Raw genomic sequence first — 14,751 nt, 5'->3', positions numbered from 1 at the left:
GTGAGACACTGTAAACTGGGTAAAACTATCACTGGTCTATTTTGAACAGGATATGTTCAGGATCTGCTATCTGAGCTTATCTGAATATAGAAGGAAAGCCCAAATAAAAGCAGATCTGTCTTAGATATGTTTCACAACCATCAGTATTTAGTTGACAGACCATAAATCATAATCAAGGCGAATGCAGAATTCAAACCTCTGTTCAACTGAATCTGTCATTGCTAAGGGAAGCAACTCTGCAAAGTCTAAATACAGTTGCCCAGCCATCATTTTACTCTGTGGTCAAGTCTGTCTCAGTCCCTGAACCATAATATTTCCACTCAACCCTTACCGTAATGCTATAGACCTACATGAAGCAAGTCTAGATTTTCACCAGGTTCAGTTTCTGAATCCCCTATCTCACTGGGGCGCCTTTTCAGACTGAATTTAGTTGCTTGTTTCAATTAATGTTATATATTTTCAGAGACTAAGTGTTAGTCAGTGATAGCATAGTGCTCAATGGAGAGGGGAGGAATGACTACTTGGCTGATGACAGCTTTATTATGAAGCATCCATCACTATTACCAATGTCCATACACACAGGGAGTCAAGCTTGGTGCTGGGGACCTATTCTGACATAGAATCCAGGGGGGGAGGGGGGTAGTCGAGGTCAGTGCTGGGCTGCTGACAGGTTTATCATGAATCATCCATCTCTATTATCATGTCCACCACTGACAGTTTCCCCTCATGGCTGTCAGGGAGTTATCAGCGCCACTGTGCACAGGAATGCCACACCAAAATCCTTGCCTTATTGTCAAAAAATGCAGGTCAACATCCTATAGAATCAGTCAGTGAGTGGGTATTACTTCAATCTCATTAAAATCAGATCTTAGTTCGCACTAAGGCTAAACAAAGATCTGAGAACACCCCATTACAGGTCACATCAAAATGACCTTTTATCAACCAATCAGAGCTTCACTTACCAGATCAGGAAACTGACAGTCGGAATGTGATTTTCTAATCATGCAACCTCAAAAAGGTTAACACAGGGTCTTCTGAAGGACAGTTATAGGCTGGCCGTCAAAATCATCATCCATCTCTCATTTCAATGAGCTAAACATTCCAACATAGCCTGTGGGAATCACTGCCATACAATCTCAGCCATCTATTCCAGAATGTTCTTTTGATCAGTTTTCAAATGCCAGTTTGAAACTAGTGCCATATTGTTTGAGAAACCTGCTTTCTGATTGGCAAATGTCGACTTTTTGTTAGTCATTTCATTGGTCGGTCAAAGTTCGCGAAGGTCTTGTATAATGTGATGTCCTCAGATCTTTGTCTAGTGGTAGCAAGAACAAAGGTCTGATTTTGATGAGATTGGCAGTGCCAAAGCAGATCATATTTGTAAAAAATCAAAAATCAATTTAGTACACTGCAGAGTGCAAGCATGCTTCTTGGCTTTTGCCCACAGACTAATTCAGCTACCCACATAATGCAGGGACTACACAGGATTCCAGACTATTCTGTTGTGCCCTCTGCGGGCAATTTGTGAAAAAAAAAAGTTATTTTGCTCAAATTGATTTGGGAAATTACAATCACCTGTGACGACAAAGCCAAAACATTAGTTATTCCTAATATGTAACATGAATCAGGAAATTTGTAATTCCAATTTGAGAATTTTCACTGACATTTGCTGCAGACTCCGAATATCGGCCTCTGAGCACGCCCTGAGAAATCCCTGTAATACCTCAACAGCAGTGGCGTACTGATTGGAGAACTCTGCGTACAGGTGTCTGCACAATGGATTAGTTTTCTCGGTATGCTAAAGAACGGAGACACTTAATTTGATGCATTATGGGCCCCATAAAGTTACTAGGCTTCGTGACAGCTTGTAAATCTGTCTGTTGTCTCACAATGCATGTGTACCATAGTCACACGATATAGCCCCACACTGAGCAGGGTTAGAAATTGGCACTGGTCCTATAGGCCTTGCCAAACTGCCCAATGTAAAGGTATCATAAGGACAAGTAGAAAATTGCCATTTTTAAGGGTTTTGCTATATGTTATCATTATAAGGACTAGTGGATGAAAACTGTTTGTTTCTAACCCTGCTGAGCATGTTGAATGTTCCCCCAGCATTATTTGTTGTTAAACGCCGCACTCGGCAATATTCTAGTTATATGACGGCAGTCTGTAAATAATCGAGTCTGGACAAGACAATCTAATGACTGACATCATGAGCATCAATCCATGCAATTGGTATACGATGACATACATCAACCAAGTCAGCGAGTGTGACCACCCGATCCCGTTAGTCGTCTCTTACCACAAGCATAGTCGCCTTTTACTGCAAGCATGGGTTGCTGAAGTCCTATTCTACCCCGGATCTTCCGAGGCCCACCCAGCATTGCCCAATACTGGTACAGCTTATCAGATTTGATTTTTTTACACATCCAGGGGATATTGTAAGAAGAGGCTGAGCATTCTGATTGATTCTATACCTTACCACAAAAATATCTGATTGGGTAGAACAGACAGTGGTAAACACCATAGTATTTTATTGATGAAACTTAGATAATTTGTACTTTCCTTTGAGTTCTTATTGGATTCTTTGACTAGAGACTATTTTGTTGTGGCTATTACTGTATTAGATTTCCCAAGTTCTGTTGTAAGGAGTGACTGTGGTTTTATTCCACTTTATATAGCAATATTCCAGCAATATTCCAGCAATATCATGGCAGGGACCCAGAAATGGGTCTCACACATCGTACCCATGCGGGGAATAGAACCAGGGCCTTCGAGTGTGATGTTGATGTTTTAACCACAAGGCTAATCCATCACCGCTCTGTTAATATTAATGATTCAGTTCTAATTGCTGAAAGATCTCCTGCAGGGAAACGGTGTGAGTGATGGGCCCTCCGGCAGGCCCCTAATCTCGGCAATATTAAAATGGATAAATCTGCAAAGTCAACTCAGCAGTTGCTGCAAACAGAAGTGTGATAATCAAACATTTGTCATTTTGATATTAACCACTGCACATTGGTGTAATTTTCAAACCATGCATCACATGGTAATTTATCTTTGTTGAGCAAAAGTCATTAGGTTGTCCAGCTTTGTCCGTGTTTCATATGTAAACTGCTGTATTTGATTTCAAAATATACTTATTATGAACATGTTTTTTTTCTAAATGCCACAATGCAGAGGTGGTGCTTTTGAAGTTAATTGAGTCTCTAGTCCACTGTGCCAGAGTCAAGTAAACTACTTAGAGAAAGCAGTAGAGAGCAGCTTATACTGGTCAAATTAAACTATACTCAGACAACTATCTACTGAAAATGATTGAAATATTTGTTTAGGCCAGTAGACACAACAGTATTTTGGCATAGACATGCATATTGAGTATTTTAATCAAAACCCACCTACCATTACCACCCCCAAGAATATAATAAAAAGATAGGTTTATGATAAGGACCCCTTGACTATCAACCTCCCTGTTAAACACTGTCAAGAATGTCAAACAGAACTTTTTTCTTTTTGCTTCGTATTGCATATATATTAGCATCAACCATGAATTTTGAAAAATAAGAAGATTGGTCAGAGCCCTGTTCCACAAAGAGTGAGAGAGTTTGGGGTAACACCACAGACCTTCAACAGTATTCCCATTATATACAGAGTGTCACCTTAATGTGGGGGGAAAGCCTGAATTAATGCAGGTCTCAGACGTTTACCCTTTGATGAAACCCATGAGCACGGGTATGGTGCTGACAAACCCAGTAATATAATTGGGCGACCCAGGGATATGAACTCACATTCATCACATTCATAGGTTTCTGGCATGCCCAATGGACACAACTCTACAAAGCGAATTGCAGATCCTTAGACAATGTGAGATGACTGGGCCACCCGTTCCCCCTTGAAAAACAAGAAGATTAGCCAGAGCCCTGTCCCACAAAAGAGATCTTACTGAGGCAATTAACCACGCGTGTGGTCTGACGTTGATTAATGAACAATTTGCATACTCATATACGCAAGGGGCCGACGTATGGTTCTCAGTAGGAAGTGACAACTTGGAGACGATGGCTTGTGGTATATACAGTTTTACTTTATACATGTAGATATATACATACAAAAGACACCATGTGCCAGGTCAGCACATAGTGGTATTGGTTGTCGTATTGGTGCCCCGGAGCACCTAGCTAGGCTTAGGGTAAGACCTTTCTTTTTCTCTTCTCTTTTCAATCTCTCTGGACCAAGGCTTATATAGCCAAGGTTACCTGACATTTAGTAAGTAATAAATATAAATGTAAACAGTAATTCATCAGCAGGATGGCAGACGGTCGATGTACACAAAAATGGGGATTAACATTTAGGATTAGCATCTTATAAATAACAGCAGTTAAGTGTTTCAAGGCATATAGATGGCATGGCTCCAGGGTAATGAGCCTTTGCAATTAAATTTTCTTCAGACAATGGGTGTTGTAAATCAGTCGCTATGACACAATAATAACTCCCATTTATTTACACAGACTTGTAAGTAAGATTGCCTTGCGACATGGGACGGTGGTCCTACAAACAGTCACGTTTATATAAGTCTAATCAGGGAGGAGACAATTTGTTTTGAGAAAACTGAAAATCAGCCAGGGGTCTAGTGAACTATATGGCTTATGTATATATTGTAATGGTATGTATCACAAAAAGGTTCCTTAACGTAACAAAACAAGCAGAATTTGAATTCTGTGGAAAATTCTCATCCCTGGTGTATTACATGTACAGCAATGAGTATGTGGCTTTCAGGGTGGTATGTATAGAATAAAGGTATAGCGATATGGTGGGATCATGATACAATACGTATCCTGATACTACTCCTGATGCGTTACCATTTGTATCCCGGTACACTACTTTCATTGGACAAACTGCTATTCCTTGTTTTTGCCTGTAAATTACAACCCTGAGTCAATTCTTTTTTAAATTTCAGAAATTAAAGATGGGATACTGTACAGCAGAAACCTTTTGGCTGGAGGGCATTGTGAATATTATTGTTTATAGCCAACCGGGAAATGTGTAATTATTGTTTATAGCCAACCGGGAAATGTGAATATCATTGTTAATAGCCAACTGGGAAATACTAAAGAATCTGTGTAAGCTGGTTGTCAAACAGTTTCTATTATTATACACATTTCTAAAACAAATGAACTAAATGTGATCCAATGTATAATACGTATCGTGATACAGGTATTGTAAATCGATGTATTGTCGGCCTCATATAGGGATACAATACTGTACAAACGTATCCTTACACCACCCCACATGGAACAATTTGACCAGTCACTGTCAAGGCTCCCACATACATGATCGCGAGAACTACATGTTGACATAGAATCGTTAAACTACAACAAATATGACTTTTAACAAGTCAAAGTATGGCATTTAAGATATAAGTATCCATTCTCCGTCAACTAAAGTTTGTTTCAAGGCGTCAATAGTGTTAATCTGACTGTGGTTGCTGTAAATAACAGTTAGTTGTGGGATCTTCCGATCACTTCACACACGATTTCGCTGAAATTAATTAAACAATATTAAAAGAAATTTGAATAAAATTAATGAAATTAGTTACAAACATAAGTTCAGATATAATGAACACTTTTTATAACCAGACAGTGTATTTACAAGTTTACATTGTGTACTTCAGTACAGATTTGTTGACATGGTATTTCTGGTGTTACGTGCTCACGGTAATGTCTTTGTGTTGGGGGGGGAAAAAACATTAAAAACTCATTACGGCGTGTATAATGCGCATCCCCTCCTACACAGCTGTGTTTTTTGGGAAAAAATGCACACTATACTCAAGAAAATATGGTAATAATGAAGTAAGACTCTTCACTGAGTATTCCTCCACAACTCACTGCTGGCACTGTTCTCTCCTGACATGTTTGACATCTCCATGGCCACGCTTTCACATAAATGTCACGGATATAAGGATAACAACCTGTTCATGATGTCATGATCATCGGATAGCAAAACATATCAACGCTAATGTTTTAATATCAATGCGAAACAGATATGGGCAACTATAATGTTATCAAATTGGATCCAGAGAACATCAATATGAATAATAATTTGTCAAAAGGCATGGAAAAACACAGTTAGTGTTCAATTCTGTTGTGTTTTTGAAATAACAAATTTCAAAATATCGAAAACTATTCTTTTTTATTCCTGCCCAATCTGTTTACTCAAACAATATTTCATTGAAAATAATTCACATCAATATATGATCCATTGGCACACTTTTTTAATTTTATGGTTTAGTTCAGGTAAAATGGACCCAACAGATATGTGATAATAGTATGCAGCTTTTTCTTTTATTTAAATTATTTTTTAATATTGATAATGTTAACACAGCTAGCTTGTTCAGAACTGATGTTAGCTGCAATGTTTCTCAAATTTGTAGGTTAAAAGAACTTCAGCAAAGATGTTGAAACATGCGATTCTTTTCAAAATGTTAAATACAGGTTTCTGATTATTTCCAGCTTTTTATACTTTATTTAGCATGAAATTATTTGGGTCAGTTTGTTCAGTGGAAAAACTTAAGTGGTGATCCTGTCTAATGTGCAGCATGTACATCTTACTCTGAGGAGGTTTTGCAGTGGCCGCAGAATACAGAAAACACAATTGATCAATTATAATCACAAAAATTACCTAAACAATTAACAATATCAAGAATACTGCATGATATTTGTAGGTGTAAAGTTTGTTTGTCTACGCAGTCATGCAAATACAAATATTTTAAAGCTATCTTTATTTTATTCTATGATCATGGATGTTTTGAGTTAGTCCTTTAAATGCATAAACCAAAACGACAAAGTGTCGCCTAAGAAACCTTTGACTTGTCATTTTTTTCATTATTTCACTTGAATTACAATATGCATAAATCATTTCACAATGACTTGAAAGAAACCTGTTCCTTTTAATCAATCCAGAAAACAAATCCATGAAACCAGCAATTAAAACAAAAAAACAAAGGCATTCTGGTGACCCTGTCCTGACGTGTCACATGTCCCACTAGCTACCTAATTCTAAAAATTTCTAATCAATTCCAGGATATATATATACAGTATTCGACGTAATAAGCGCCCCAATCTAATAAGCGCCTAAGGCGTTATTTGCCAATATATTGGCTAGTGAACAATCCCAATTAGCACCCCTTACGATTGATCAATGTACACAAGACTTGTTTATTCCTGTATAATATGCACTTGTGTGTTATACGCACTCTTAATTATGGGCAATTAAATTCTGGAAAATATATCTGTCGTGTATAATACACACAGACTCATCTTTTGTATCATTTCAGGCTGATAGCATAAACCACGAAATTTACGATCTTTCAACTGTTTTTATTTTTCTCACCAAAATTATATTCTAATAAGAGCCCCCTATTTCTAATTTTGAGAGCACCCAGGGTGCTTATCACGTCGAATACGGTATATCTGATTCACCTTACATTATTGCCACAATAATGGGTTCGTAAGGTGTTTTGTGAAAAATGCTACACGACATCACAACAGTAACTTTTAATCACGTTAATAATAGTTTTAGCATGATACTATTTTGGATATCAAATGAGTGGATTAGAATTATCACCAGCCAAAAGACATAATATTAGAGAGGGGATCATAGAATGACAAAAAACAGAACTTGATTGTATAGTTTCACTTGTTACAGATCAGATTGAGACACGGCCTGGACAAATGGTCTGTTAGTTCAAAACTAGTGAAAAAGTCAAAGGAATGATATTTGTACTATGTGGATGTATCTCATGGTTAATCTACCCCTGAAAATAGTTGTTTTTATGATAAACCAATGATATTTGGATTGACTTCATTGCACACACATTATCTGGCTCTTCCATACAACTGTCTTGTACAAAATGATATTTGAAATAGGTCCTTCTTGTATAAACAGAGATACAGATAAGCAGCGTATTTGCGTAAAATACCCCCCAAAAATATTCAAAACCCAATTACTTTCAATTAACTTGCGTACCGAAACACATACATTAAATGAAAAACTCATGTATAAAAAACAGCACATGTAAATACCCAATGAAACTTTTTCAGCATGCATGCAAAGGAGCTAATTTACGAAACACAATTACCAGCAAATTTACTTTCTGAGTCAAGCCTATATATTTAAAACAGTTATATACATATAAAACATTATTTCATTTTTTTAAAATCTTTAAATGTTCACTAATTTTGGAAAAAAACCAATAGAGTGATGAATAGATGAGTGAAAAAATACTGGTTACCCAATGAAAAATGTAAACACCCATTTAAAATAGAAACCCTGGAGTTAAAACTCAATTGCTCAAAAAGTCATCTGGAGCTCTGTATAAACAAATTTTTTTGACAGGTCTGTGTTGCATACACAAAGCTATATGGAACAGTCCTGTCATGTATCAGCAATGAAAATAATTAATTAATTTTTAACCATTTCTACACAAAGGCCTATCCATGTGCTTCAGACACACACTTACTGGAATAACATTGTCTTTACAGGAGATGAGCTGAGGCTATCACTGAGATAAATGAACTGTGAAATGTAGACCTAGTAATCTGGCAGGATCCTTGGAGTGGAGGAAGCCAGTATAGATTTACACTGGCTGATCACCAGCAGTCTCACAGACCGTCTCCAGCGATTAATTATAGTAGGCAGTATTCCTTCCTCTGCTCCACTGTTTACATTCCGCTCTTAACGGCCAACTTGTGCTGCACATCTTCCTCAACCTGACCTCACACTTAACGCTGTTATTTCAACATCACTGACACAGTTCAAAAACCTTTGATATAATTGTATGAAAGTCAAAGGCGTTAGAACTGGGATTCTATCATACAGTGATCGAAAAGGGTGAAAGTAAAAGGGTTCTTGTTTTGTCCTTATTTTGAAAGTGATAGATTTAACTTTGGGACCTTAAGCAATGTTAGTTGGGATTCAAGTACAACATTTAGAGACAAATAACCCTTAATTACACTGACCCTGCGACTATGTGGATTAAATAATGACATAACTATATAGTTGGTGTAGTGAACTATTATAACGTGTAAAATACAAATTCTGTTAGAATGAATATGAAACACTGAAAATATACATATGCAATAAACAATAAACATGATAAATGACTTGTAACGAGTAGGAAACTTAATTATCAATAACAGAGTTCTTTAATTGTCGATTGTGTCATGCTGGCATGATTAGCCTAAAGGCTAGTAGCAATATAATGAGGGATTATGGTAACGAGCTAATTGGCACTATTCAGGCAGACCTTGAGGCACTAGCTTATCCCCTCATATATACATATATATTTACACACACTTTAACATATCAAAACAGTGACATGAACCAAATATATTCACATGTCACAAATGATGAACAGCATGACCAAGGACAACTATATTAATCACTGGTATGTCATGACGCGTACACATGGTACAACATACCACTGCACATATTTTCTGATTTAGATCATCATCATCATCATCATCATCATCGTATTATGTACTATTCTCTAAAGCCAGTATATGCCATCTCAATGGCAAAATTAAGCTGTCTGTTTCATCATCATCATCATCATCATCATCATAGTATTATGTACTATTCTCTAAAGCCAGTATATGCCATCTCAATGGCAAAATTAAGCTGTCTGTTTCAGCGTCAACGTCTCAGGCTCTTCACATACATCTGCGATATATGTACAGAGCTTTACATTATATTATTGACGTATTCTAAAAGCAATTACATTCCAGTCTGGTATTGAATGCCAACACACCAGAAAAGACAATACGGCTCTATAACGATGGATCTATTACCTTGATAATAGAGCAGACAGTTATTCAGATGCAACCTAGCTCTGAGATGGAGGTCTGTCGTGCAAACGGTACACACGCACCAACAGTTGCACGAATGTTTACAATCAATGGTGCTTCGCTGTATACTCACTTCTTCGAAAATGGATCCGACATTCGCCGTGATGAGTAGAACTGCGAGATGTTCTTCGTCCATGTCTATCGACTGAAAGATATATCCCGACAAGAATGTGACACATGCATATAACTACAATGTATCCATACACACAAAACAGAGATTATCCATAGTATAACTGAGAACGCAGTGCTCCAAACAAGTCATTCATGTGCTGACATTACAGCAGCACTAATGAAGTTTTTGACGTCACACACGAGCGCCATCTATAATACAAACAAAGGGAGCTCACTCTAATCCAGCACATAGAAGGGGGCGTGGCATATTTGTTTTGATTTTGTGTTTGAGTGGCACGCAACTGTTGTCGTTTGTGGAGTAGCTTGAAATTTACCGTTGTCTTTAGTGTTTGATCCGGTACATGCCACGTTTTGGTAGAAAGTACATAATACATGTTTCTGAAGTTAATTCATATAATCATAGATTTTGATAACACTAATTTGAAACCTGTAATCAAATTATTCTGAAAGTTATTCATGGATAAATCTTTTCCTCACCACGCCCAGTTATATTACTGTATAAGACATATCTTGTATTGTGTGATCCGAAATGTTTATTTTCTCCGTAGTGAATTCGAATATATGCCAACAGATAGTTTTAAATCAAGTTTGACACATAAATAGTGTACGATTAGCCTCGGTTCCGGTATTAGGTACGCTTGGATGAACTATTTGTACAGCTGTCGTTGTTTAGGGGATTATTTATCGTTTAGTTTGATACACAGTTAAAACATACCAGCTGCAATGGCATGGTAACACCATTAATATTGCTTTCCTTATATACCTTAAGTGTTTCTTACTTAAACTTGTATAACGTTAAGGTATAAATGTTGTTATTTACGGTAATTACGTTATCTTTTAATAACAGTGCGTGAGTATGGTTTTACGCCGCTTTTAGTAATATTTTAGCAATATCACTGCGGGGGGCCACCGGAAGTAGGCTTCACATTGTACTCATGTGGGGAATCGAACCCGGGTCTTCGGAATAATGAGCGAATGCTTTAACCATTAGGCTTCCCCACCGCCCCAAAGTTTGAAAACAACTAGAACTAATTGATGATAACTGTTTAATTTTAACTGTTTATTATCATAAAACTCCCCATTGTTGGTTTTACAAAAATAAACATACGTGCTCACTTCTCTTCATATATGTTTATTGAGCTCAGTATATCGACATTGGTCAATCACTTCCACGGCCTCGTGTGGCATAGCGACAACTCCATTGATCTCCCTGTACGACGTCTCCGTCAGACCATACTGAATCAATCGAGTCCATTAGTGACATAACGTCGTGTCTCTGCATGAAGGGAGACGTTGACACCGACGGCGTCTACACAAACTTGTGTGGTGTTGTGATGTGATTGCTATACATACTACATATGGCCTGGGTTTAATCCAAGAAAAAAACTCTCCCTTTTTTACTTCCACGGGGAACTCTCGTTTAAGATTTCCATATAATATCGATCTTTTGTCGGCCCCAAATTACCACAGTGATGTGAATTATTGACAGAAATGCGTGGAAACGTGGGGAGCACATTTGAAAACAAATTAATTTATTTTTCATTTGATTAAACATTGTAACCGCGTGCGGCTTTGGCGAGTGCAAGCCAGTGAGATTTTTATACAGGGCGGTGTAAATAAAATATAGAAATGTAGTTTAATCTTCTCTCGAAATGTCTCATTAATTACATGAAAGGATGTTTAACATATTCCCAAGTGTTAAAAGAACGTGATTAAATACGAGGGCCTCTTCACGTTTTTATATTAATGCATATGCTTATTTGGAAAATAGTTAAACACGCTTATCATATTTAAAACTGAAGGCATTTCGTTTTCGTTAAGTGTGTTTAAGGCCAGTAGACCAAATACCAAACCTAATCTGTATTTTGAAATCGGTCACACGATACAATATTGACATAAGAACTCAGATAATAAAATCATAGTAGTGTCTTCAAAATAATTCCTGTTTTCAGTATATTTTAACAATAGTGTTTATGTCGACTATGAGTGGTCAAACAAAGGTAACATGTACATGGCATGGTGTTGGTGTAAAAGAAGCCATATATATTTTGTAACATATGCTAGTTTATGATCATGTTCTCCTGTCACAGTTGCTGGACCATCACGAAATCAGGTTACAGTCCTTTTTGCTACATGACTAGGACTGTGAAACAACACTTTTGACAGTGACGTTTGACATGTCAATATGTATGAACCCGTAGGGGGTAAATAATCATCACTGACTTTAGTCCCTAAAGGGTTACATCACTCTTGGCATATACACATTATACATGTTACATATCAACAGAGAATTACTTCACTTCACAAATAAGTTCCAGTTTGCCATTTATGCAAGTTCAGAAACAAATTCGACAAAGAACTCCCTACAGATTACAAACCATTTCAACAAGGACTTACCACTGATAAAATATTAATTTCAAAGTACAGTTTACAAGGATGACAAACTATTGTAAGTACAGTAAACTACGTTTATAACGAACTCGCTTATAACGAACTGACGGATATAACGAACTTACTTTTTGGTCCCGACTATTTTCTGTAGTTATGCTGTATGTATATATGCTTATAACGAACTACGGTTATAACGAACTAAAATTAGTGGTCCCTTTGAGTTCGTTATAACCGTAGTTTACTGTAATTTCAAATAACCATGTTCCTTCCAGTGGGTCGTACTGTTTTCAGATTCGACCAACGCAATTAATAGGTCCGAAATTGAGCAACATTGTTTCCTGTACAGGGTGCACGTGACTATGCTGTCGAGTACAGCAAGAGTCCATTAGTTCCTGTACGACCAACACAAGGATATACGTCACACCAGCCGATGGTTACATCGTCTACAGATCCGGGCTATGAACTTATCCTGTTTCTATTGTTACCGTAAATCCTTGAATAGACCACAGGCCGACTATTTATTTCAGAGACGTCTTACCCCCGGCGTTCAATGCAGGCGTCTGTCTTTTAATTATGGTCAACACTATTAATCTTCATGAAGATGAGACGTGTAAATTGAATGAAATGTGGGTGATTGCATTTGACTCAATCACTTAATTAACCTAAAGGAATGTCTATGTTTAGCGAGGCATAGTTGTGTTGATTTTGACGCACCGTCTTTTCAAAGCAGGCGTATATTCATTTAGCGATACTGACTCGGCGTGTATTTAATGCAGACGTCTGTTCAAGGATTTACGGCATGCGAGTGAGCTTTGTAGCCGCCGTTGTCCGCATAGCATCGTAAGTTATGGTTGCTTCTTCTGATGCCATGAATCAGATCCAATACCAATAATTGTATCAACGAGAAGTATACAGCCAAGCACATTTATTTTATTAAGACCTCACAAGGAAAGAACATTACAATTGGAGATTTCTGCATACAGAACAGAACCGTGTTGCACTCACACCGCTGTCAGTTATATATTTGGGTGTACATTAAATATACACGTATGTTTAACATAGTAATCCTTTAATTTAAAATTTTCAGAAGGACGCAGATATAAATATCGGTAAACACTTAGTCTATGAAAAACATTTCTACTGCTATTTCCATATGTGGGTTATATATATCACAATACCAAGGTGACAATGGACAAATAACTTACGCCTTTACATTTAACTAAGGCGCGCCAGAAGTTGGGATATGAGGAAGTTTAGTTATGGCATGAATGCACAATTTTGAGAGTTTCTCACAATTGCGACTCTATGAGTATTAAACCTGTTACACGTTGTTTGCACATGTTGGTGTTTATCTGCAACCTGCTGCACATACTTATCTACTTACTCAGGATCATGTGATGGGAGAAGAACCTTTTGACAGGAGCGCGCTGGCCAGCTAGATGGGATATTTTACGACGCTTTATTTGGTATTAAGGGAAACGTTACCCAGTGGTATCAGATCAGTTCAGTTCCTTCATACATGCAAGGGACCCGTGAATTGGCGTTTTATTCTGCAGTCACCAATATTCACTCTATATCAATGAGACCTGTAATAAATTAATCAAGTCTCGGCTTGGCACATATGCCCACATATACGGCGAACGATCATAGCCGTCATCATAACTTTAGCTATATATATAGTCCGCCTGTTAATGTTTAGAAATCATGTTTTACAAACCTGGAACTCAAATACCACACCAAGCTCTAAAAGGTTAATATAATCAACATCAGAACACGTGAACACATTTTGAGAATTTCTTTTGTTCAATCATGTACTTGTCAGTTTCAAAAATCTGCCTGATTGACCACAGTTCACCTGAGGCCGGCCGATTATAATCTGAAGCCAGAGAAGATAGACTCTGTAATTTATACAATTCAATCTCTGTTGGAGGCGAGTCCAACTATCCTTCAAAGATTATTCTTACCACAAACATATCGCGACTGGTTGCATATACCAACGAATAAAGAAATGTTCAAGGGCCAAAAAATAAATGATCTGAAAAAAATTGCTAATTTATTTAACTAAATTAAATCTTCGATAACTGAAGCTGTTGTAACTTTGTTCTTGGCTGTATATTCAGTTATGTTTTCATTGAATAGAACTATTTTAGCAGACAAATAAGTGGGTTTAGATTAGAATGAAACCTGCTAGGACGGACAGTTTGTCGAGTTCTGCCCCCTCAGCATCGTCTCGAGGCAAGGGAGTTAACTGGCTGGAAGCTGGACTTTTATAGTCATTTAACTCCCATAACCCGGGTAGATTTCCGTTTCCAATGACATCATGTTCTTCATT

At 37.3% G+C, this 14,751-nt stretch overlaps 1 protein-coding gene across 2 annotated transcripts in view; it reads right to left on the bottom strand.

The window, feature by feature from the left end:
- LOC124138071 (inositol polyphosphate-5-phosphatase A-like) overlaps positions 1–10,207 on the bottom strand; it is a 156,286-nt gene extending 146,079 nt beyond the window's left edge. For both annotated transcript variants that reach the window (XM_046504589.2, XM_046504587.2), the window contains exon 1: positions 9,970–10,207. In XM_046504589.2, the coding sequence (XP_046360545.1) occupies positions 9,970–10,032 (63 nt within the window). In that variant the 5' untranslated portion in view covers positions 10,033–10,207. The remainder of the gene's footprint in view (positions 1–9,969) is intronic.
- Between the last annotated feature and the right edge of the window lie 4,544 nt (positions 10,208–14,751).

This window comes from Haliotis rufescens, unplaced genomic scaffold (genome assembly GCF_023055435.1).
Source record: "Haliotis rufescens isolate VD_foot unplaced genomic scaffold, xgHalRufe1.0.p SCAF_12, whole genome shotgun sequence".
NCBI lineage: Eukaryota > Metazoa > Mollusca > Gastropoda > Lepetellida > Haliotidae > Haliotis > Haliotis rufescens.
The sequence above is the reverse complement of the archived record's forward strand: the minus strand, read 5'-3'. Positions and strand labels throughout refer to the sequence as shown.